At 39.4% G+C, this 26093-nt stretch overlaps 1 protein-coding gene across 2 annotated transcripts in view; it reads left to right on the plus strand.

Moving 5' to 3' along the window:
* KDM5B (lysine demethylase 5B) overlaps nt 1–26093 on the plus strand; it is an 80943-nt gene that overhangs the window by 11501 nt on the left and 43349 nt on the right. For both annotated transcript variants that reach the window (XM_027610957.2, XM_027610958.2), the window contains exons 2-4: nt 18363–18440; nt 20444–20566; nt 21287–21457. In XM_027610957.2, coding sequence (XP_027466758.2) covers nt 18363–18440; nt 20444–20566; nt 21287–21457 — 372 coding nt within the window. The remainder of the gene's footprint in view (nt 1–18362; nt 18441–20443; nt 20567–21286; nt 21458–26093) is intronic.

A 26093-nucleotide genomic window follows, 5' to 3' on the forward strand; every position in this document is an offset into this window, starting at 1 on the left:
TTAACCATTTATATTACTTCATATGTCCATAGTAACAATACAAATACAAAGATTACATGAGACAGTTGATGGAAAATTAAATCTTTTATTAAAATAATAAAATCTTTTATTATTTGTTATTATTTTAATATCTATATTCTTTTGCTTATACATTTTGTATTCTGGTATCAGCTACCCTTTTTTTTCTGATGGGCTCAGCAAAAAACATTTTTGTTACTTAGTACTTGCTGCTAAGGTATAGCTAAGGAAACTGCTGAGAGAGGTTAAGTGAGTTGTCTAAGGTGACAAAGCTTTTTTTTTTTTTTAAGATTTATTTATTTGAGAGAGAGTGAGCATGTGCAAGTGGGGTAGGGGCAGAGGGTGAGGGAGAAACTCAGCAGATTCCCAACTGAGCATCGAGCCCAATGCTGGGCTCAATCTCAAGACCCTGAGAACATGACCTAAGCTGAAATCAAGAGTCAGATGGTCAATGGACTGAGCCACCCAGGCACGCTAAGGCGACACAGCTTTTATTTATTTATTTATTTATTTATTTATTTATTTATTTAAAAGGTTTTATTTATTTATTTGACACAGAGAGACAAGCGAGAGAGGGAACACAAGCAGGGGGAGTGGGAGAGGGAGAAGCAGGCTTCCCATGGAGCAGGGAGCCCGATGCGGGGCTCCATCCCAGGACCCTGGGATCATGACCTGAGCTGAAGGCAGCTGCTTAACCAACTGAGCCACCCAGGCGCCCCAAGGTGACACAGCTTTTAAAGGACAGATCAGAGAATTTCAAACCATGGTTTTATTTCCAAGTTCACTGTTCTTCCTTCTTATACACAGTGGCTCCCTTCATAAATCCCGCAAATTAGCCACTTCTCATCTCTCCTCCCAGGCTTTTTGGGAAGAAGAGTGGTTTTCTCTAGCTTCCTTCTCACCATCCAAACACAACTGAAGGGAAATCAGAATTAGTAATGATATCAAATAATACTACGATACCGTTTTGTTTCATCTATTTGTCTCTAAAATTTATTTATGAAAATTTAAATCCTATATTCTCATTCTTTTATCCTCGTTTTTTTCGTTTATTAATACATATGAGCTTTGCATTTCATATACTATTGGTTGCTTGGCTCATTTGTATGGAAACTCCTGGCTCCTCAGTTTCAGTGACCACCCAGATTCAGTGGAAGAGTATCCATTAAGTCTTAGGCTCCTGAATGTAGCCCTACCTCCCATCAAAATCATCTTGGGCTCCACCCCAGAATTGAATTAAAATCTCATGAAATTTGAATTTTAGGAAGCTCTTCTGGTCGTATTTATTTACTTATTTAAAGATTTTTATTTATTTTTGAGTGAGAGAGAGATTGGGGGGCGGGGGCAGAGGGAGAAGGAGACAGCCCTCTGAGCAGGGAGCCTGACACAGGACTCTCTCCCAGGACCCTGGGATCGTGACCTGAGCCAAAGGCAGATGCTTATTAACCCATTGAACCACCCAGGCGCCCTCCTCTGGTCATTTTAAAACCCATCTAGGTTTAAGAATTGGTTTTAGATAGTTCCCTGATGAGGTTTAGGCAGCTGTTAATATAAGGAATTCTCTATCCGTTGACTTTGAATTAGCAGAATTTCTCAACTCTGCTACCAGAAACTAGGAAATCCTTTTTGTCAGCTCCAGTGAATGAAGAAATGAACTGGGTCCTTGGGTTTGGTTGTGGGTTCAGTTCAGTACATTTAAAGATTTTTATTTATTCATTTTTAGAGAGAAGAGCATGAGTGAGGGGAGGGCCAGATGGGGAGGGAGAGGGACAAGTTGACTCCACACTGAGCTGAGCGGAGCCCGACATGATCTTGAGACCATGACCTGAGCCTAAACAAAGAGTTGGGCACTTAACCAACTGAGCCACCCAGGCACCTCAGTTCAGTACATTTATTGATGTATCAGTAAGTGCCAGGCATTGTGTTAAGGTTTTTAAAAGGGTTTTAGAAATAAATTAAACAGGTTTGATTTAAAGGAATTCGAAGTCTTACTGCTGAGAAAGATCTGCAACTAGATTATATGGTGTGATGTGTGCAAGTAACAGAAACTGTATATAGTATGGTTGAAGATACTAGGGTTGGGGGGATGTGGAGGTAGATATAGAGAAAGGAGGTTGCCTGGGATGTGTAGGAGGGCTTTGGATTAGGGCAAGGTTAGGGGAAGAAGTAGGGGTGTAGAATGAGAATGAGAATCTGACAGAACCTCCAGAAACATCAATATTTACAGAAGGAAGAGGATCTAGTTGTAGGCTTCAGGAAAAGTGCTAGGGGAAAAGCAGGTTTGTTGAGAGTCAGTATTTAAGACTTTTATGATCTTGGGCGCCTGGGTGGCTCAGTTGGTTAAGCGACTGCCTTTGGCTCAGGTCATGATCCTGGAGTCCCGGGATCGAGTCCCACGTCGGGCTCCTTGCTCAGCAGGGAGTCTGCTTCTCTCTCTGACCCTCTTCCCTCTCGTGCTCTCTATCTCTCATTCTTTCTCTCTCTCAAATAAATAAATAAAATCTTTAAAAAAAAAAGACTTTTATGATCTTATGGTAATGATTTTCTTAAGTCTCAACTCTAGACACAGCTGCAAAATCCTTTATTTAAAACCTGGAAAAGTAGATAATAGAAGAGTTTTTATAGAGTCTGTCCCTTTGATACCAGGCAGCCATTCATATGAGGACCAGTTTTATCAGGCTGCAATTTCTGCATATTTTAGGTTAAAGTGGGTTATCTTTTAAATCAAATTATTATTAAATGTGGCAATAAATGTGAAATAAGGCAGTTGATGGTGCTGTCTCTACAATAATAACAGAGCATGGTTTGAGATATAGGATAAATTTAAGACCTTTGGAGATAAGACCTATTTATCTACCATTGTAAGTTGAGCATGCCTGTGTGTTAGTGCATCCTTTTCTCTTTCAAATATGAGATCTATCTAGCCTTGAAACATGGTCAGAATTATAGTATCTTGAGTAGAATTGCATCTTGCCCTTATATAAATATTAAGTGACCTGGCAGTGGGATGAATGGAGCAGCTTCCTAGCAATTCCTGTTCAAGTCCAGGCTTCAGTCTTTTACTTCAAATATGGCTGTTAGGGATCATACAGGTTCTAAAATTATTTCCACTTTTAACATTAGCCTTGCAATTAATTGTAGCAGGACTAAATAGCTGTTAAATATTTGCATCCGTGAAATGAATGGCTTACTATTTATGTTTCTTTTTTTTTACTACAATTGTGAAATGTGTCTTCAAATGGAACATCAAGCAAAACAAAGATTTTATAGTCTTTTAGTGTCTTCTCAGAGACTCAGGTGATTTTTAATGTCACTACTGTCCCTTTCGTGACCTTGATTTTGAATCTCGGAGTGTCCAGTTTATAAAGTACTAAAGTTGTAGAACATGTGTTTACAGATTCAGTGAGGCCTTAAAGTTAAGGTGTGGGCTCTTTACCTTTTCCTGCCCTTGGTGCCCAGGTGGGTTTGGGTGTTGCTGAGGGAAGGTTGTAGGGGCAGAGTCCAACCTTCTTCCTCAACCCCTTCCCCTGACAAATCATTTCTGGAATCTTTCTCTGAAGGATGTCATCTTTTCTTAACCTTGGTAGCCTCAAATTTCTGTCAGAGATTGTCTTTTCCTCACTGGGATCCTACTTATGAAAGAAAACAGAATCAAAACTACTTACTAAATTTCCTTGGGGGAGCAACTCTGGCAATATAGCTCCTTCCTTGTAACACGGCTTGGGATAGGCATACTGAAGTAATATTTGCGCCAATTATAATTGCTGTAAGGGGAGAAGAATCTGAAATTTCTTCTGGTTTCATTTGGTGATTTTTGTGTCATAAGATGTCTACGAATGATCTGAAGGAAATAATGCTTTCCTCTTAAATTTTCATGATTGACCTATCATGATGTCAACCCATTTGAGTGGAAGATGATTTATACTAGGGATTTAGCTTTCTTATGATCCTTCTGGGTGATTTTTAAAAGGATGCTTCCATATAGAGGCATATAGATAGGACTTTGGGGGATATGCCAAAAATTTGTATGAATCACTTCAGTAGGTAACTTTGGCAGACATCTGTTAGGGACATTTTGAAAGAGTAAGGTCTTCCTGTGATCTTATTTTCCTTACTCGTATTGCTTACAAACAAGATGGTACTTAGCTTGTTCCTGTAAAGTGGCCTGGAAAGGAAACCATCTTTTTTGAAGTTTTGGGAGGACCATTTTCCATGGTATTTTCACATGGTTTTGACAATAATAAATTTAAGTCATTTAGAGGTCCTGCAAATACAGATATTGTTACCAAGTTTTATTAAAAGTGAAAGAGAGGGGCGCCTGGGTGGCTCAGTTGGTTAAGCATCTGCCTTTGGTTCAAGTCATGATCCCAGGGTCCCAGGACTGAGTCCCGTGGTGGGCTCCCTGCTCAGTGGTGAGTCCACTTCTCCCTCTCCCTCTGCCCCTCCACCCCACCTCGTGCTCTTTCTCCTCTCTCTCTCTCTCCCGAATAAATAAATACAAAATAAGTGAAAGGGGACCTTATTGGGACCAGTACTTAAAAAGTAAGTATCATGGCATGTCCCTTTTTTACTAGTGTATTTTCATTTACTAATAGATGCTCCTCTATAGAAACAGTGCTTTGGACACTTAATACTCTTTTAAATAAGATGTCTGTAAAACTGAAAACTGATGGCTTTTACCAGGCCCTGCCAACTGTAGGCATTACAATTTTAACAAAGGTCCTTAATGTTTTAGTACAACTGTTTTGTTTTTTTTTTAATTCATTTGAGAATGAGCAAGAAAGAGCACGAGCTGGGGGAGGGACAGAGTGAGAAGCAAACTCCCCTACTGAGCAGGGAGCCCAACTCGGGGCTGCATCCTAGGACCCCGGGATCATGACCTGAGCCGAAGGCAGACGCTTACCACTGTTAATCGTCCCTGTATGTTTGCAGATATAATTCTTTTGGTAGTTTCTGGATCTTTTTTGGTGGTAGGGCTTTTAGGGAATACTGGGTTGACATTGGTATACTTTTTCTAAAAATGTTGGCATTACTCAGATAGGTCAAGAAATCATTGTTAGCGAATAGAGAAAACACTTAACGGGGCTGCTTTTAAAGTCTGGATGGATAGATTTCCTTGGAGGGACAGATTGGTTGGGAATTCTGTAGGGGTTAGGATTATTAAAGAGTTGTTTCCAGGGTTTGGGTTGAGGACTGACTCTTGGAGGGTTCACAAGACGTCTTCAGCAGGTCCAAGGGAACTTCCTCTTTTCAACTAAATATGTGTAACCAGATTTTCTTGATATACTTTAAAAATATACTACAGCTGATTGACTACAGAAGAAGATATGAAATTCCAGTTTATTTCTATTTAGCCAGACATTAAAGGGATTTACAAAATATATGCAACATAAAACAATGCCATTCTTTTATTTTTTGCTTATGATTAAATGAATTGATTTAAAACATTTTATTTTTTAAGTTTTTATTTATTTAAGTAATCTCTACACCCAAAGTAGGGCTCGAACTCTGGACCCCAAGATCAAGAGTGGCATGCTTTTCCAACTGAGCCAGCCAGGTGCCCATAAAATATTTTAAATTTATGTTGTGATCAAAGTGAATAGATACAAACTATATAGACTAAAGCTCTTTGAAGTCCTCAATTTTAAGAGTGTTTATTTTTTTATTTTTTATTTTTTATTTTATTTATTTATTTATTTATTTATTTTAAAGATTTTATTTATTTATTTGACAGAGAGCACAAGTAGAGTGGCAGGCAGAGGGAGAGGGGGAAGCAGGCTCTCTGCTGAGCAGGGAGCCCAATGCGGGGCTCGATCCCAGGGCCCTGGGATCATGACCTGAGCCGAAGGCAGACGCTTAATGACTGAGCCACCCAGGCGCCCCTATTTTTATTTTTTTTTAAGATTTTATTTATTTGACAGAGAGAGACACAGCGAGAGAGGGAACACACGCTGGGGGAGTGGGAGAGGGAGAAGCAGGCTTCCCACTGAGCAGGGAGCCCAACGTGGTGCTCCATCCCAGGACCCCAGGATCATGACCTGAGCCGAAGGCAGACACTTAACAACTGAGCCACCCAGGTGCCCCAGGAGTTTTTAAAGAGGTCCATGGGACGACTGGGTGACTCAGTCAGTTAAGCATCTGCCTACAGCTCAGGTCATGATCCCCCTCTGGGATCGAGTCCCACATCAGGCTCCTTGCTCAGCGGGGAGCCTGCTTCTCCCTCTGCCTGCCGCGTTCTCTCTCTTTCTCTCTCTCTCACAAATGAATAAAATCTTGAAAAAAAATAAATAAAGGGGTCCTAAGACCAAAAATTTGAGAGTTGTAATCATAAGAAGAGAAACTTAGTTCTGCAAAGGCCTGACTCAATAGAAATAAATCTAGGATCTATGCATGTGTTAAGAGATATATTGACTGCAGAAGACGTTACAAAACCAGTAGAGGGTTTGGTAAGAACTTTGATTATCTGTGCTTTTGTGAAGTGAAATGAAAATTTAAAAGCGTTTTCTAAAGGGAAAACAATAAGCTTTCCCATATAACCAATAGCAATTAAAATGTAAGAAAGTGGGCCTTTTTGTCTAATTTTGTCATTTTATTAGTTTTACAACATTTATAATAAACAGATATGATTATGTTTTCACTTGTTTTTTTTTAAGAATTTATTTATTTGAGAGAGAGAGTGTGTATGGCGCACAAGCATGCACACATGAGTTGGGGGGAAGGGCAGAGGGAGAGGGAGAAGCCGGCGCCGGCTGAGCAATGAGCCCAATACAGGACTCAATTCCAGGACCTGGAGATCATGACCTGAGTCGAAGGCATATGCTTAACTGCCTGAGCCACCCAGGTGTCCCTATTTTTGCTTCTTTTCTTAAAGATTTTATTTTATTATTTCTTTGTTTATTTTTAAAGATTTTATTTATTTGACAGAGAGAGACACAGTGAGAGAGGGGACCACAAGCAGGGGGAGTGGGGGAGGGAGAAGCAGGCCTTCTGCGGAGCAGGGAGCCTGATGCGGGGCTCGATCCCAAGACCTGGGATCATGACCTGAGCCGAAGGCAGATGCTTAATGACTGAGCCACCCAGGCGCCCCTTAAAGATTTTATTTTTAAGTAAACTCTACATCCAAAATGGGATTTGAACTCACAACTCCAAGATCAAGAGTTGCGTGGTCCACTGACTGAGCCAGCCAGGCACCCCCATGTATTTTGTTTCTTGAGTGCTGTCTTTTGGAGTCAAAAGTTTGGGACATAAAACATAAAAATTGATCCAAGTAATTTTTTAAATTGACTTGGTATTTTTAAGAACTGTTAGATTTATAGAAAAATAATGAAGATAGAGTTCCCGTATATTCCTTCACCTAGTTTCCCCTTTTATTAACATCTTATATTATTATGACATATTTGCTATAATTAATAAACTGATACTATTATTAACTAAAGTCCATGCATTTTATTTGTATTTCCTTAGTTTTTAGCTAATATCCCTCTTTTGTTCCAGGATCTCATCCAGGATACCACATTATATTTAGCTGTCATATCTCTTTAGGCTTTTTTAATTTTTTTTAAAGATTTTATTTATTTATTTGAGAAAGAGAGAATGAGAGACAGCACAAGAGGGAAGAGGGCCAGAGGGAGAAGCAGACCCCCTGCTGAGCACGGAGCCCGATGCGGGACTTGATTCCAGGACTCCAGGATCATGACCTGAGCCGAAGGCAGTCGCTTAACCAACTGAGCCACCCAGGCGCCCTAGGCTTCTTTTAGTTGTTGCAGTTTCTCAGACTTTATTTCTGATGAACTTGACAGTTTTGAGGAGTACTGACTGGGAATCTTGTAGGATATTCCATTATTGGAATTTATCTGTTGTTTTTCTCATGGTGAGACTGGATATATGGAAAGCTGATCTTTTTTAAATTTATTGTTAATTTATTTTTAAAATTTTATTTTTCAGTAATCTCTACACCCAATGGGGAGCTCAAATTTACAACCCTGAGATCAAGAGTCACATACTGTACTGACTGAGCCAGCCATGCACCCCTGATTTTTTTTTTTTTAAGATTTTATTTGTCAAAGAGAGCGTGCACAAGCAGGGGCGGCGGCAGACAGAGCAGTTAGAAGGAGAAGCAGGCTCCCCGCCGAGCAGGGAGCCCGATGCGGGACTCTATCCCAGGACCCTGAGATCATGACCTGAGCTGAGGCCGCTCAACCAACTGAGCCACCCAGGCGTCCCACCCCTGATTTTTTTTTTTTAAGGAGACATCTATTCTTGCAATCTTGTCTATGGAGGACTTAAAACTGAGAATTTTTGTATCACCATAAATAACATAAACCCTGTGCCATAACCTGAGCCTCACCTCACTTGATAGATTTACCCATATCTCAGTAAGGAGCATGATGTATTTTTACTAAAGTCTTCTCTTTGTTTACAAAGTCTTGTCATCAAGTTTTCTTCATTGGCACATCTTTACCAGTCAGACCTTTTGACTTTATACTTTTTATCTTTAGTTTTGTCGAGATGTTTAACAATAACTTTTGTGCCTAGAATTTTTTTTACTTGTTCAATAACATTTATTGAACATCCTTAGTACTGTTCTGTGAAGGTAGTTTTAATTTTAAATTCCTCCTTAAAAATAATTTTTACACTTATATACACTTATATGTAGCTGGTATCTATCTGTAGAGCCAGAATAAGCTGTCATTCTTTTTTTTTTTTTTAAGATTTTATTTACTTATTTGAGAGAGAGAGCACACAAGCCAGCACAAGCAGGGAGAGAGGCAGAGGCAGAGGGAGAGGGAGAAGCAGGCTCCACGCTGAGCATGGAGCCTGATGCGGGACTTGATACCAGGACCCTCGGATCATGACCTGAGCCGAAGGCAGATGCTTAACTGACTGAGTCACCCAGGCGCCCCAGCTGTCATTCATTTTTTTTTTTTTAAAGATTTATATATTCTAGAGAGAGAGAGTGCATGCACGCAGGGGGAGGGGCAGAGGGAGAGAATCTTCAAGCAGAATCCCCGCTGAGAGCTGGAGGTTGCTTAATGGACTGCATCACCCAGGTGTCCATAAGCTGTCATTCTTAAAAGAGAGTCTTAAGCTAGTATGATCACTGTGGTCAAGTTGATTTATTTTTTCCTGTATCTGCAGTGTGTAAAATATGACCATTGAGTGAGGCTAAAACAAACTTCTAAAAGGTATGAAATTTTTTCTTTTTAAGATTTATTTATTTATTTGAGGGGTGTAGGGAGAGAAAGAGAATCTCAAGCAGGCTCCCCACTGAGTGTGGAGCCCACTGCAGGGCTCGATCCCACGACCCTGAGATCATGACCTGAGCTGAAATCAAGAGTCGGAGGCTTAACCGACTGAGCCACCCAGGTACCAAGGTATGGCCTTTTTTTTTTTTTTTTTAAGTAGGCTCCATGCCCAGTGTGGAAACCAGTGTGGGGCTTGAACTCATGACCCCAGATCAAGACATGAGCTGAGATCAAGTCGGAAGCTTAACTGACTGAGCCACCCAGGTGCCCCTGGGTATTTTATTTATAATGGTTAACATTGGAAAGTAAAGGAAATAACCTAAATGTCCAATAATAAATTTTAAAAAGTATCAATATAATGAAATATTAAACGTTCACAGCGTAAGTAAAAATAAGGTATAAATAAAGTGTAAGTAAAAGGAAATATATGCATTTTTAAATTATTAAAATTTTTTTAAAAAAGATTTTATTTATTTATTTGACAGAGACAGGGAACACAAGCAGGGGGGGAGTGTGAGAGGGAGAAGCGGGCCCCCCACCAAGCAGGGAGTCCGACGTGACGTGGGGCTGATCCCAGGACCCTGGGCCGAAAGCAGTCACTTAATGACTGAGCCACTCAGGACCCCTGATTATTAAAATTTTTTGAAAATTATGAAGATAAGCATTTTAGAAAATACTGGAAATGTGTGCCAAAATGTAGTAGGTTTTCTCTGAGATTTTGGCTAATTTTCTTCTTTATATGTGTTCTCTGATATTTCAGTACTTTTGCATTAAGGAAAATTATTTTAAACCTATTCTATTGCTTAGCTTTTCCCCAGTAAGAAAATAGGCAGTTAGGACGTTTTATATAGTGGACATACAGGAAATGGCTTTGTTAATATGAAACATTAATATTGTGGAACCATACATAGGCTTGCCTACTACAGTGTTACAGGAGTTGAATTCTGCTGCCACCCTAGCAACTCCTCTCTTAGCAGATCCATTAAGTGCCTCTACCCTTGAATTACATACCTAAAACAATCTTAGAAAAAGCTCTTTAAGCATGGAAACCTGACAGTATATTCTCCTTTAAGAAACAAGGTTGCATAGGGGTGCCTGGGTGGCTCAGTTGGTTAAGTGTCTGCCTTCGGCTCAGGTCATGATCTCAGGGTCCTGGGATCAAGCCCCGCATTGGGCTCCCTGCTCAGTGGGGAGTCTGCTTCTCCCTCTCCCTCTGCCCTCCCCGTCCCCTGCTTGTGCATTCTCTCTCTCTCTCAAATAAATAAATAAATAAATAAATCTTAAAAAAAAAAAGCAAGGTTGCATATATCTCAATACAGCTGAAAAAAATACAGCAAAAAAATCAGATTAATGGGCCTTGAATACTATAACAACTTCATTATATAATGAAGATTAGAGAATTCAAACCATTGTGTTAAACATAACCAGTCAGAAAACAAAACAAGGTTGCATTGGGCTTCCTGGGAACTAAAGCTTTGCAACATAAACATTTCCTCATGACTAACATTTTTGACCATTTACTTTGTAAATACCAGGACCTGTCTGAAGGCTATTACATGTATTAAGCCTCATAGTTTCCCCTTTATACATGCACCTAATGTATCTACAGGGAGATTAGTACAAAGCCACACAGTCAGGATTTGAACTCAGGCAGTGTGACACCAGAGCGTATCCTCTTTAATATCTATTTTACTCTACAAGAATAAGGGAAATGATGTCATTGTGCTTTAAAAATGAGCGTTGGTGAAATAACAGGGGGCAGGGGGGCGTGGAAATATAAGGGAGCCCTTTAACCTGTGTTGAAATTGCTCTGATGCGGGGCGCCTGGGTGGCTCAGTCGTTAAGCGTCTGCCTTCAGCTCAGATCATGATCCCAGGGTCCTGGGATTGAGCCCCACATCGGGCTCCCTGCTCCACGGGAAGCCTGCTTCTCCCTCTCCTGCTCCCTCTGCTTGTGTTCCCTCTCTCGCTGTGTCTCTCTCTATCAAATAAATAAATAAAATCTTAAAAAAAAAAAAATTGCTCTGTTGCCAACTAGAGGTAGGCTGGAAGGATAGAGTCTTTAAAGACAAAGCTTAGAGGTCTGATGCTCCTTGAAAGTTGAGGCTGCAGTGACTTTTGCTAGAAGAAATTATATTTCAGTGGTCAGAACTTAATGTAAGTATAATACTTGCTATTTTTATTTTACAGTAAACAATCCTTTATATTTGTAATTTTAATTTTCACCATAGTCCTGAAGGTGGCTATTGTTTGTACATTTCAAATAGAAAAGATCCTTCAAGTGGTGGTTAAAGAACCAAAATGCAAATCCAGGTGTTCTGACTTAAGTGCATTGCTCTTTGTGTCCTGTACTATATATACAACCTTTTGACATTCTGAGGAGCCAAGTGTCTTATCCATTATCATGTCTTGGTTAAATACAAGAAGGGACTGAAAAAAGTAGTTTGGGGTAGTGAGATAAGAACTTCAAGGTACAAAAATTTATGAAAGCGAAGCATACTCCCAGGACTTTTTTTTTTTTTTTTTAAGGTTACAGACCCCTTTGAAACCCTGGTGAAAGCTGTGAACAGTACCCCAAAAATCCACATACATTCAGTTCTGTACAATGTAAGAACCTCTGATTTAAGGAAAGAAAGTGTGATTCTAAAGTCTAAAAAGAAAATTCTCAGTGTTTTTGTTTGTTTTCTTACTAGTGGCTCACTAAGGGTGGGAGGGAGATCTTAAACAGACTTTGAACAAATGGGTGGCTAATTAAAGCTGCTTGGTGCCAAGCCTACCTTGAGGGAATTAAGAAGAAGGGGAGACGTTAGCAGATCATTTTATTTCTGTTGGGAAGACACTAAAGTCCTTCGTATTACAGAACTTTCCTGATAGACGCCCATCAGTGAGTGGTCTTTGAACTCCACTGAGGGACTCATAAATAGTAACTCTGCTTGTCTTTTAATTTATAAAGGGGGTTTATAATGATTATGGTGTGCCCAGTTCTACCTCTTAGATTTGTGCAGGTGTCTTAAGGATATCATACTGACATGTAACTATTAACATGGTGAAAAAGTAGTCCTTTTTTTTTTTTTTTGGACAGAGACAGCGAGAGAGAGAGAGGGAACACAAGTGGGGGGAGTGGGAGAGGGAGAAGCAGGCTTCCTGCAGAGCAGGGAGCCCGGGAGCCCGATGCGGGGCTTGATCCCAGGACCCTGGGATCATGACCCAAGCCGAAGGCAGAGGCTTAATGACTGAGCCACCTAGGCACCCCGAAAAAGTAGTCTTTTAAATTGTACTTCATATATGTGTTACTTAAATCTTTATTAAGGTTGAAGGGTGCCTGGGTAGCTCAGTTGGTTAAGCGTCTGACTCTGGATTTCCGCTCGGGTCATGGTGTCAGGGATGTGGGATTGAGCCCTGTGCCGGGCTCCATGCTGCATGCTGCATGTGGTGCCTGCTTGGGATTCTCTGTCTCCCTCTCCTTCTGTCCTTCCTCATCACCCCCCCCCCCGCCCGAACTCTCTTTCAAATAAATAGCTCTTAAAAAAAATCTTTATTCAGGTTGATAAATCTTGGCATGCTCAACTGAAATTTATTCTGACTTGCCTTAAAACACTAAGTTCTTTGTTTGGTTCCTTAAAATATTGCACAAAATTAGTTTTGTCTGCAGGAGTCCGAGAACCAACTTTTGGAATAGCCTTTGTAGAGTACATACTTTCTCTTTTTGCTGAGTATTAGATCTCAAATTGGTGATAGCTTCACTGTATTTAGAAAGATTAAGAATATTCTGATATGTGGATGCTAATTATGGATCACTTAGAGTAAATTTTCATGTAGTTTTTGAAAAATCCTTAGCATCCTATGAAAGTTATTCTCCCACTGGTCAATTTTATTGCACATTTCTCTCAGTTAAATGTACTGTAAGTTGTTGCTCAGTTAGTGCTGGGACTAAGGAATATGTTTGCTTGATGTTTCCCAGGCCTCTGAGGATTTTGAAGCTTCAACTTCCTACTTAATTGCCTTCCCAAGGAATATATTTTTTTATTTTTTTATTTTTATTTTTTTTAAGATTTTATTTATTTATTTGATAGAGAGACACAGCGAGAGCAGGAACACAAGCAGGGGGAGAGGGAGAGGGAGAAGCAGGCTTCCCGCTGAGCAGGGAGCCCGATGTGGGACTTGATCCCAGGACCCTGGGATCATGACCTGAGCCGAAGGCAGACGCCTAACGACTGAGCCACCCAGGCGCCCGGAATATATTTTCTTAGTGCTTAGGAAAATAATTGAACTTTGGGGCGGCTCAGTCATTAAAGGTCTGCCTTCGGCTCAGGTTGTGATCCCGAGGGTGCTGGGATCAAGCCCCACTTCGGGCTCCCTGCTCTTCGGGAAGCCTGCTTCTCCCGTTCCCACTCCCCCTGCTTCTGTTCCCTCTCTCGCTGTCTCTCTCTCTCTCTGTCAAATAAATAAATAAAAACTAATAATAATTGAACTTTCAAATAATAAATAATAATAAGACTTTGAAAATGAAGGCTTAAAATAAAAGCCGTTTTATTTTATTTTTTTAAAAAATTTATATATTTCAGTGTGTGAGACAGAGAAGGGGGTAGGGGCAGAGGAAGAGGGAGAGAGAATTCAAGCCGACTGTGTGCTGAGCATGGAGCCCAACAGGGGGCTCGATCCCATGATCCTGAGATCATGACCTGAGCCTAAATCAAGAGTTGCTCTCTTAACTGAGCCACCCAGGCACCTCTAAAAGCCATTTTAAAGTTTTAAAAGTGAGTGAATCATAGCAGGGAATTTATATGGGATGACTTGCAATCTATGAACTGTTACAACACCTAGTTAGTATGGAAATACTGTCTTTATGTTAGAAAAATGATTTATGAACCATTTTATTGTTAGAGGCTAAAAGTTTTGGTTAGATTGTATGGTATCCCCTTTAGATACGTAAGTGGCAGACCCAGAATTATCACACTGTTATTTAATGGTCTCTTTCCTCCTCTGATTGCTTTTTTCCCTCATGTAAAAGTTACAGCCTATCGAGGCCAGACTCAGCCAAGGATATCTTAATTCTAATATTTCAGTGAGCGTTGCAAATAATATGTAATTCTTTTATCGGAGTAAAGCTTTCAGCTGACAGTGAAAGTCTTGAAACTAAATGACATTACTCCCATTTTCCCTCATTCTTTGTAACTAGAAGAGGTGACAGTTTTCAGCGATCTGTGTTTAATGGAGGATTGATCTTCTGAAAGAGTTTTTGTTTTTAGCATAGCTACTGTGTGAACTTCCTTAGTGATAGATATGTACTGTTTTCCTCTTGATGCTTTATTTTAGGATTTATTTTATTTGAAAAAGCTTCAGTATAAAATAAGCATAGATTAGGGGTGCCTGGGTGGCTCAGTCGGTTAAGCGGCTGCCTTCAGCTCAGGTCATGATCCCAGGGTCCTGGGATCGAGCCCCGCATCGAGCCCCACATCGGGCTCCCTGCTCGGCGGGGAGCCTGCTTCTCCCTCTCCCTCTGCCTGCCTCTCTGCCTACTTGTTCTCTCTCTGTATCTCTCTGCCAAATAAATAAATAAAATCTTTAAAAAAAATAAAATAAAATAAGCATAGATTATAAAATACATATATCTACCTACATACAAAGACATAGCTCACTGTAATATATAAAACTTTAATATATAGATGAGATGAAATTAATTTCTCTATCATTGTGTTTTGCGATTCGAAGGCCTGTTTGGAAAAGAAAAATGCCTACTTGATTAATCAGGGGATGTCATACATTACCCATAAGTCTTAGTTTATAAAATTCTCAGACCATGTGGACAGTATGTTAATCATTTACTTGTATATTCTTACACATTATCTTTGATACATTTTTGGTCTAACCTTCAACCCAGATCAGTTCATTTCAGAAAGCCTACAGCTTTTATGAAGTATTAGAGAGCAAAGCTCTGAGCAACAGCAAGTCTTCTGTGATAGAATACTGAGCAATGTGATTTTCTTCCACTACATTGTATTCTGTACAATTAAACACATTGCTTTCCTTATCTTTAGTTATCAAGGAAAACAAAAATAAATCACTTTCATCTTTCTGACTCAGGATGGAGTAGGTAGTTATTTTTAAGTTGATTAACAAAGTATAGTATTTGTTTAATTGACAACTGACACTGAAACAGGAACCATGTATGACAACATAGAATAGTTGTTTTACTGTTTTCTTGAAAGCCCTATTTTTTCCCATTTTTTGTTTCTTTTTGGTATTTTAATAGTAAATAGCTTTGTACCAATTTGTAATCTGCATTTTTTTTCTTTATTAAAAGAAATTGTGGTAAAATGTAATCTTTTTAACATAATAGTTTATCAGGCATTGCTGGTGGGCACTTTTACTGAAGTCTCCCTATCACTAAAACAAAACCTTGTTTTACTTTTTTTAAGTAAGCTCTGTGCCCAACGTGGGGCCTGAACTAACGACCCAAAGATCAAGAATTGCATGCTCCATGGACTGAGCCAGCCAGGCGCCCCAGACCTTGTTTGACTTTTAAACTAAAAACAATCAATAGTAATAAAAATTCTAATAATATAGATTTAAGTTAACAGTAATCTCTTTCCTATTATGAAAGTCTTTAAAATTTACATACATGTAATACTGTTTGCATGATTTTCCGTATTTTAGTGTTTTTTTAAAGATTTTTATTTATTTATTTGTCAGAGACAGAGAGAGAGAGAGAGAGCACAAGCAGGGGGAGCAGCAGAGGGAGATGGAGAAGCAGGCTCCTCACTGAGCAAGGTGCCCGATGTGGGACTTGATCCCAGGACCCTGGGATCATGACCTGAGCCGAAGGCAGACGCTCAACGACTGAGTTACGCAGGCGTCCCTGTATTTTAGGTTTTTTTACTCATTCAATCTTGGCTGTCTTTCTATATTTAGAACATGTAGATTTTTTTTCTTTATTACAGCTGCAGAGTATTTTATTGCTATTTACAGATGTGTCAACATTTATTTACCTTACTCTCCGCTGACAGATACTAAGGTTTTCTTTTTAAGATTTTATTTTTTTAAGTAATCTCTACACCCCATGTGGAGCTTGAATTTAAACCCGAGATCAAGAGCCTCATGTTCCACCCACTGAGCCAGCCAGATGCCCCAATATTAAGGTTTTAAGTTAAAACAATTCTGCAGTAAATTTCCTTTTCTCTTTGTGAGTGGTAACAAATATTTGTAAATTGTCACCCAAGGAATTGCTGGGTCAGTAGACCTTTAAAAATTTGATGCTTTCTAATTGACCTCCAAAAACAGTGTACTAATCATCAGGGTCCACATTTCCTCCCATATTGCTAATACTAGTGGTGTGTATATTTTAAATCATTGCTAACCTGGTAAGTAAAAACAAGGGGATCTTGTGTATTTCTTGAATTTTGAGTAAAGTTGGACACCAGTCTTTATTTACAGCTAGCCATTTTTTCTTGCTAACTACTAACACAATTTGTCTGTTTTTCTATATTTTCTTATTTATTGGTATGAGTTCTTCATAAAGCTAAAATTTTAAAATGCTGTATAATATTCAGTGCTGTTATAATATCAATCATATCTTTCTAACATTATGCTGCAGTTAATTTCATGCATGTATTTTGTTGATTCTGGGTGAATTATTTTCTTAGAACAAACTTCTGGGTATGAAGTTGGGTAAAAAGACTGAACTTCCTTGTATTTTCTTAATCTGAAGTTAACTTATTTATTTTGTAATAGATGTTATTTAATGTATGTAATATATTTAAGATTGTATTTCAAATGGCTATGGAAGTAAAAGAAAATCACCTATAATCCTACCACCAAAGACAACCACTGTTAACTGTTGTGCTGTATATCTTTCTAATGTTTTATTTTTATATTGCATAGCCTGTTTTTCTTTTCCTCCTTAATGAATATAAGGAACATCTTTCAATGTCAATAAATAGAGCTATACTACAGCATAATTTTTTTGTCTTTTCGCTTTTTTAATTTGTTAAAATATTATAATATGTATAATACAGAACTTACCATTATAATAATTTTAAGGGTACAATTCAGTGACATTAAGTACATTCATAACCATTAACACTAAGCCATCTCCAGAACTTTTTCATTATTCCAAACTGAAACTCTGTACCCATTAATAACAGCATAATTTTTATTCCTTTAACTATTCTCCTATTGTAGACATTTAAGTTGTTTGCAGTTTTTTCTACTTATAATAGGTAGCATAATATTTTCCTTGTCTGATTATTTCCTCATGATAGCAGTTCTTCTAAGAATCTGTAGCAGTAGATATGTTAAGGGCGATTCTTTAAAATTAGTCTTGAATGACAGTCTTCACCACCACCCCCAAACTTATCTTTAATTTTATAATAAAAGTTAAGGTAAGTAGGAGGTTACATATAAAAATATAGTTTATGGATGTTTTGTTGTTAAATAGCTATTTTTTTTTAAAGATTTTATTTCTTTATTTGACAGAGACAAAGCAAGAGAAGGAACACAAGCAGGGGGAGTGGGAGAGGGAGAAGCAGGCTTCCCACTGAGCAGGGAGCCCGATGCGGGGCTCGATCCCAGGACCCTGGGATCATGACCTGAGCCAAAGGCAGACGCTTAACGTCTGAGCCACTCAGGCGCCCCGTTAAATAGCTATTTTGTAAAAAGATAACTTATATGGAATAGAGGAATCAAAATCTCTTTCAAAGTCATTGATGTTTTGAGGGGTGCCTGCCTGGCTGGCTCAGTCTGAAGAGCATGTGACTCTTGATCTTGGGGTCGTGAGTTCAAGCCCTACGCTGGGTGTAAGAGATTACTAAAAATCAACAAACTTTAAAGTCAGGGGTTTTTCAACAGCTTGAGGTTAAGTGACTTTACTCATTTGAAAGGGTGTGAAGAGGGGTGTGCACAGGATGCATCATTTATATGGGGAAGGGTAATCATACATATTCTGCTGTTCTGGTGGAAAAGGTTAAGAAACTATTACCCATGTTCTGTTTTATATGACTGGTTAAGAGATAGTGTGTTTTACTTAACTGGGGTTTTAACAGAATTTTTAAAATGTCAGAACTATAAATTCTTCTAATCAAAGCCTTTGCTTCTCCCTTAGGATTGGCAGCCACCATTTGCATGTGATGTTGACAAACTTCATTTTACCCCCCGTATCCAGAGGCTGAATGAATTGGAGGTAATATCTTAACTGTTGTTCTGGTGGACTGTATTCCAGAGGGACTTTCTTCGAAGAATCTCTGTCACAAATCTAGTGGTTTTAGTGAAGCTAAGATATGGCCAGTCATTGATAATCATGGTAAAACAAATGGCAATAAGGCCTTTGTAGCAAGCCAGATTTCAAATGGCAGTAAGGCCTTTGTAGGAAGCCAGATTTCATTAAAAACACTGATTTTTGTCAATCATTGTTGGCCTCTTAATTCATTTAAATCCTTCTAAATTTAGTTGACAACCACAAGAATTTAGGTCTTAAAAGGAATGTACTTTTTCTTTTTTTTAAGATTTTATTTATTTATTTGAGAGAGAGAGAATGAGAGACAGCATGAGAGGGAAGAGGGTGAGAGGGAGAAGCAGACCCCCCGCTGAGCAGGGAGCCCGATGTGGGACTCGATCCCGGGACTCCAGGATCATGACCTGAGCCGAAGGCAGTCACTTAACCAACTGAGCCACCCAGGCGCCCCAGGAATGTACTTTGAGAACCATCTAATGGAAAAGATTTCCAGCTCTAATTTTCTTCCAAATACACATCTTCACTTAGATTTAATAACACACTTTAATTTTCTAAGGAGGGGTGAGGAATACTTGGGTATTCTCTAGAGAAGAGATGATGTTTCTTCAATCCTTTTGCTACTGAAACCCTAAAGTACAGGGTGAATAAGGCTTGGGTATTGGTAACCTAGAAGTAATGTTTACATTAACGTTTCGCTAACCTGATTTTAACATTGAATCATGTTTTGCTTTTCTATACAAAACCAAACATTTTTAACTTAAGTGGAACACATGTCCACTGGGATTCTGTGGACATTGGTGGTGGTAGTATCTAGTGTCTGTATTTTCAAGTTGAGCTTGAAAGATAGGAAATGGATACTTTGAGGTCTTAGCCTGTGTTTGGGAACATCTGAACATTAATCTCAGTTTTGCTCTTGAGCAAGATAAAACTCCTAAAACTGTCTGACTTAAACTTAATTTTCAAGGAGGGGAAAGAAAAATGACAAAAAAATTTTTTAACGACTTACAGACAACAGTAATAATCTGTTAAGGGAATGACATTTAATTAAGAAAGTATCTCCTGGTTTTCTGTTATCTTATCAGGACTCATTAAAATTGATATGGAATCACTGCTGTAAATCTGTTTTGAGATTTGTGTTTGAGAAAATAAGAAAATTTGTGCTTGGAAAGAACAGACTTTTAAAATACCCCAGTTGTTGGGCGCCTGGGTGGCTCAGTTGGTTAAGTGACTGCCTTCGGCTCAGGTCACGATCCTGGAGTCCCTGGATCGAGTCCTGCATTGGGCTCCCTGCTCAGCGAGGAGCCTGCTTCTCCCTCTAACCCTCCCCTCTCTCATGTACTCTCTCTCTCATTCTCGCTCTCTCAAATAAATAAATAAATCTTTAAAATAAAATAAAATACCCCAATTGTAAAAAGACCAAGAGGGGCATATAGAAGCTTACTTGTCATATAATTTTAACCAATAACAAAATTGTGCTTATAGTACTCCATAAGTGAAGCCCTTTTCAGAGTGCCCACTTAAAGGCTTACTGAGTGTTTAACTCCTTGCTTGACACATGGTAGGGGCTGAATTAAATTTTTGTTGAGTTAATGTATAATTATTTAACCAGCTTTATCTTGTATATTTTTTGACAGTTTCTCTATTGAATTCGGAAGTGATATTTCACTTATTCTTTTTTTTTTTTTAAGATTTATTTATTTTAGAGAGAGAAAGAGAGCATGAGTGGGAGGGGCAGAGGGAGAGAATCTCAAGCAGAGCCCCATGCAGGGTTTGATCTCATGACCCTGCGATCATGACCTGAACCTAAAGGAAAAGTCGGATGCTCAACCGGCTGTGCCACCCAGGCGCACCTCACTTAAATATTCTAAGAGTGAAAATACCACACACATAGGTAATAGAAGGAGTTTTAAAATAAGCTAGGTGAGATTAAAATTCATTTCTTTGTCATTCAGGCTCAAACTCGAGTAAAACTGAATTTCTTGGACCAGATTGCAAAGTACTGGGAGTTACAGGGAAGTACTCTGAAAATTCCACATGTGGAGAGGAAGATCTTGGACTTGTTTCAGCTCAATAAGGTAAGAGGCTAACGGCCATCTCCCTCACTTTAGTGCCTTTCTGCCAACATGAATTTGATCTTCCTCATCTTAAAAAGAAACTTATTGTTTGAAATATGTAAAATGAAATTCTCCATTCACTTTAGCGATGATTGGGCTCTCCTTGTCAGGTCTGAAAGCCTTGTCTTGCCACCTTGTGTGTGTCATTTTAGAATTTAACAATATTTCTGTAAGATACTCCTTTCTGTTTTATTACAGTTAAAACAACTGGGGCTGAGGGAGAAAATTGACCAAGCTCTAAAGGCTGAGTCATAATTCAGTATCTGAAATTCAGGTTCACTTCAGGGTAAAGCCTACATTCTTTCCCCCAAAATGGTGCCATCTCTCCTCCTCCTTAGTTTATGGAGATTTTGAGGGTCACTGTGTTGGACCAAGTGCTAGGGTTTGTTCTTTGTTTGAGATTAAATTGTTGATCTAGTTCTTCCTCCCCGAAAATCTTGACTGTTCCGGGGAACTGAGAATTAGCTTTTGGGGGTACAAATGTTTATGGATTATATTGTCAAAAGTGATCAGTTTTCTAGCTTGAAATTAGTAGTGCATATATATTTTCGTTTGACTTGGGAAATGTATTTTTAAAAATTACCACAGCCAAGAACATTTGTTCTTGGAGTCATACCTAGGTACGAGGGAATTAGAAGTGATTTCCATATAGGCGTTTCTAATTTCTTTTGCTATTAACAGTTAGTTGCAGAAGAAGGTGGATTTGCAGTTGTTTGCAAGGATAGGAAATGGACCAAAATTGCCACCAAGATGGGATTTGCTCCTGGCAAAGCTGTGGGCTCCCATATCAGAGGTCATTATGAACGCATCCTCAATCCCTACAACTTGTTTCTGTCAGGAGACAGTTTGAGGGTGAGTATTGAGGCCAACTTTAACCTGTTTTATTTCACAGCTTATTGGTATGTTGTCTTTCAGGGTGAATGAAGAGGCTTTAATTAATTCTGTGGGGGGGAGCCTGGGTGGCTCAGTCGTTAGGCGTCTGCCTTCGGCTCAGGTCATGATCCCAGGTCCTGGGATCGAGCCCCATGTCGGGCTCCCCGCTCCACGGGAAGCCTGCTTCTCCCTCTCCCACTGCCCCTGCTTGTGTTCCCTCTCTTGCTGTGTCTCCCTCTGTCAAATATAGATAAAATCTTTAAAAATAATAATAATAATAAATTCTGTGTGGACGACATTGTTGAGAAGACTCTGTTTTGTGAATTTTTCCTCCGATGTTTGTGTCGTTTTGTTTTGAGAACAGCCGTACTTAGAAGTTTGTTTTTGGATTGAATAAGGTTGTGGAGGAAATAGTCTTTTGCTGTCAGAAGCCGAAGTCTGTATTTAAATTCACTAAAGCTATGTCTTCCTTAAGTGACAAGTTGATTATTATCTCGTTATGGTTCATGCTTTTGCATTCACATATTATGGAGAGCACATTCCTAGTTGTCGCATGAAAGTACGACCTGTGAAATAACTTGCCTACCTGTTCTTGTCAGCTGAGATCTCCAGGGAGATTTTCAGATAGAATGCTGATATGGGTGAAACGTAGGGGACTTAAAAATGCTGGATAGCTAATGGATCCCTCTTCTAATAGTTCCTGTGTAGCCATGTTTGTTCCTTACAAAGATGGTATCTGCCATCTTATTCAAATAGGAACTTTTGTTGTAATTAAAGTAAAACCATATTATAAAATCTTCCTACTTATTTCAAGATCCTGATGGAAAGAATAACGTCGTAATCCATTTACACCCTTTGAGCTATTCTAAGGCAAGAGCCGTGAGCCCTATAATTTTAAGAATTGTTACTGTGCTATAGGGAAGTAGAAAGAAAATAACATAGTTTCAGAGGGTAAACTACTAATCAAAACTCTGTCTTGATATTATGGACATACCATCTGTAATGCTCAAATCCTGTAGATTTTCATAGCATCGCATTTTTCTACCCTTTCTCCCTTCTTGATTCCAGGGGAGCTTTCTTTTCAGCTTAAAAGAACATGACCCTCTAATAATTCAGAGAGTTGTCATTTTTAAATATACATGTGTGAATGTTTAATGACCCCAGGAATGAAATTATTTAGAACGTTGTATGTGGAACCTTTATGCCTCTGTTTTATAGTCAGATCTACATACAGTTGCTTACAGTAGATTTTCTCCTTGTTAACCTTTCTGTTTCAGTGTGGAAGTCACAATGAGTAAGAGGAAAGAGTCTACCTGCTTTATGGGTTGCAACATTTAAAAAAATGTCTATATATTTAGGTAGTGTAAGTTTCATAGTTGAAAAGCATGTAAGCATTTATTCAATTGTAGTCTGAAAGGAATAGGTATTTAAAGATACCTTTTACAAACATTACATTTACAACTCAGATAAATACTTATTGAGGGGCCGTTGTGGGCCAAATATGTTCTATGCACTGATAGGTATTCATTGCAGAAAGCTTAAAAACAAAGGAAAGTGTGATGAAAATAAAATCACTCAATCCTCTCACCTGTTTTTTCTTTCAAGGCTATTTTTATGCATATATACACACACTGGGATTGTATTATTCATTTACAGTATTATAACCTGCCTCTTCTCTGCTTAATATATCATGAGTATTTGCCATGTCCTTGAATATTTTTGAAGGTTTACTTGAATGACTCTGGCATTCCATTTTTATAGCCAGACCTTGATTTCTTCATTGTTGAATGCTATATTTATTATACTGTGATGGCCAGTTTTTATACCTAATTTTTGGCTCATTTCTGATTTTTCAAAATAATTCTTAGAGAAAGGATAACTAGAATACATATATTTTAGAAGAGTGGAAACGCAGTACTACCACACACCTATTAGAATGGCCAAATTCAGAACACTGACAGCACAAAGTCTGGCAAGGACAACAGAAGCTTTCATTCATTGCTGGCCGGAATGCAAAATGACACATCTACTCTGGAAGACACTTGGCCATTTCTTAGAAAACTAAACATACTTTGTTACTGTACAATCCAGCAGTCATGTTCCTTGGTATTTACACAAAGGAGTTGAAAACAGGTCCACACAGAACCTGCACACAGATGTTTTTTAGCAACTTTATTGCTCTTAATTGCCAAGACCTGAACACACCAAGCTGTCCTTCAGTAGGTAAATGGATAAATGAATGGTGGTATATCCAGATAATGGAGTATTATTAGGCATTAAAAAGAAAAGAGATATAAAAAAAGAAAAAAGAGGTCTCAAGCCATGATAAGACAAGGAGAGGAGCCTTAAATGTGTATCACTAAGTGAAAGAACCAACATGAGAAGGCTACTTATACTGTATGATTCCAAACTTAGTATTCTAGAAAAGGCAAAACTATAGAAACAGTAAAAAAGATCAGTGGTTGCCAGGGGTTTTGGGGCAGGAGGGAGAGCGGGGGCGGGGGGTGATATTCAGAGCACAGAGGACTGTTAGAGCAGTGAAAATATCCTACATGGCATTATACATTTGTCCAAACCCATAGAATGTACACCACAAGTGAATCCTAATGTTACCCATAGACTTCTTAGGTTCATCACTTGTAACAAATGTATCACTACTCTGGTGGAGGATGGTGAGGATAGGGGAGGCTGTGCATGTGGGAGTCCAGGGTGTATAGTAAATCTCCACCTTCATCTCAGCTATGCTGTAAACCTAAAACTTCTCTAAAAAAATAAAGTCTTAATATTAAGAAAAAAAAGTGATGCCCAACAAAGGAATTGTTGCAAAAGGGTGAACTGAAGCCTAGAGTAAGTTTTGGGAAACAAGAAAAGTTGAGCAGAGATGTACTGGTGCAGTGGGACAGAGGCTCCACTCCTATGGTCCCGTGTTTTCTTCTGGTTTTCTTTTTCTTTGCTTTTTTTTTTTTTAAAGATTTTTTTTTTTTTTAATTTATTGAGAGAGAGAGAGAATGGTAGAGAGAGAGCATGAGAGGGAAGAAGATCAGAGAGGGAGAAGCAGACTCCCCGCTGAGCACGGAGCCCGATGCGGGACTCGATCCCGGGACTCCAGGATCATGACCTGACCCGAAGGCAGTTGCTCAACCAACTGAGCCACCCAGGCACCCGCTTTTTTTTTTTTTTTAAGGTTTATTTATTTTAGAGAAAGAGCAGTGGGGGAGGGAGAGGGAGGGAGAAACTCTTAAGACTCTGCCCTGAGCGTGGGGCCGGATGCCAGGCTTGATCTCACAACCCTGAGATCACAACCAGAGCCAAAAGCAAGAGTTGGGACGCTGAACCGACTGTGCAACCCGGGTGCCCCTCTGGTATTCCTGTGTTTTCTGAGTGCCTCAGTGGATTGCTCTGTCTCTGTAAGATGGTGTCCTCATGCTGTGGAATCAGTCACCTCTCAATCCCACTTTCTCAAAGGTTAAAATTAGTCTGCATGTACTATGAGTGGATACAAAACAAACACATCAGTTATGTGTTTGGAATTGTGGTTTGGAACAAAATAATAAAGCTCTTTTGGGCGCCTGGGTGGCTCAGTCGGTTAAACATCTACCTTCAGCTCCGGTCATGATCCCAGGGTCCTAGGATTGAGTCCCGCATCGGGCTCCCTGCTCAGCAGGGAGTCTGTTTGTCCCTCTCCCTGTGCCCCTCCCCCGGCTTGTGCTCTCTCTTGCTCACTCTCTCAAATAAATAAAATCTTAAAAAGGGGCGCCTCGGTGGCGCAGTTGGTTGAGCGTCTGCCTTCGGCTCAGGTCTCGATCCCAGAGTCCTAGGATCGAGTCCCACCTCGGGCTCCCTGCTCAGCAGGGAGCCTGCCTCTCCTCTCCCTCTGCCTGCTGCTTCCCCTGCTTGTGCTCTCTCTTTCTCTGTCAAATAAATAAATAAAATCTTAAACAAATAATAAAGCTCTTCATGTATATTCTGAATTACCTTTGATCTCTAAAGTCCTTGTAGAACAAAGCAGACCATAGTTTGTGGAACTACTTAGAGATAGGGACCACATATATAGTCTCTGAATTTCCTTTAAAAAAAGGGGGGGGGGGCCCTGGGTGGCTCAGTCGTTAAGCATCTGCCTTCTGCTCAGGTCAGGATCCCAGGGTTCTGGGATCGAGCCCCACATCGGGCTCCCTGCTCAGAGGGAAGCCTACTTCTCCCTCTCCCACTCCGCCTGCTTGTGTTCCCTCTCTGTGTCTCTGTCAAATAATTAAAGAAATTCTTTAAAAATAAAAAAAAAGATTTATTTATTTTAGGGAGAGAGAGAGCAAGTGAGCACGAGCGGGGCTGGGGGGAGAGGGAGAGAAACAGATTCCCCGCTGAGCGCAGAACCCCACGTGGGGTTCAGTCTCATGACCCTGAGATCATGACCTGAGCTGAAATCAAGACTTGATGCTTAACCGACTGAGTCATCCAGGTGCTTCTAATCTCTGAATATCTGACCATCCACTTTATAAAATTTCCTTGATTTAGTTCAGTTCGTATCTACATGATCACACATACTTTTAGATCTCAAATAGAAAGTTTATAAAAAAACATAAAAGAGGTTAATTTAGATGATAGGTTTTATTTCCAT

Source organism: Zalophus californianus, chromosome 10, assembly GCF_009762305.2.
Source record: "Zalophus californianus isolate mZalCal1 chromosome 10, mZalCal1.pri.v2, whole genome shotgun sequence".
Classification (NCBI taxonomy): Eukaryota; Metazoa; Chordata; class Mammalia; order Carnivora; family Otariidae; genus Zalophus; species Zalophus californianus.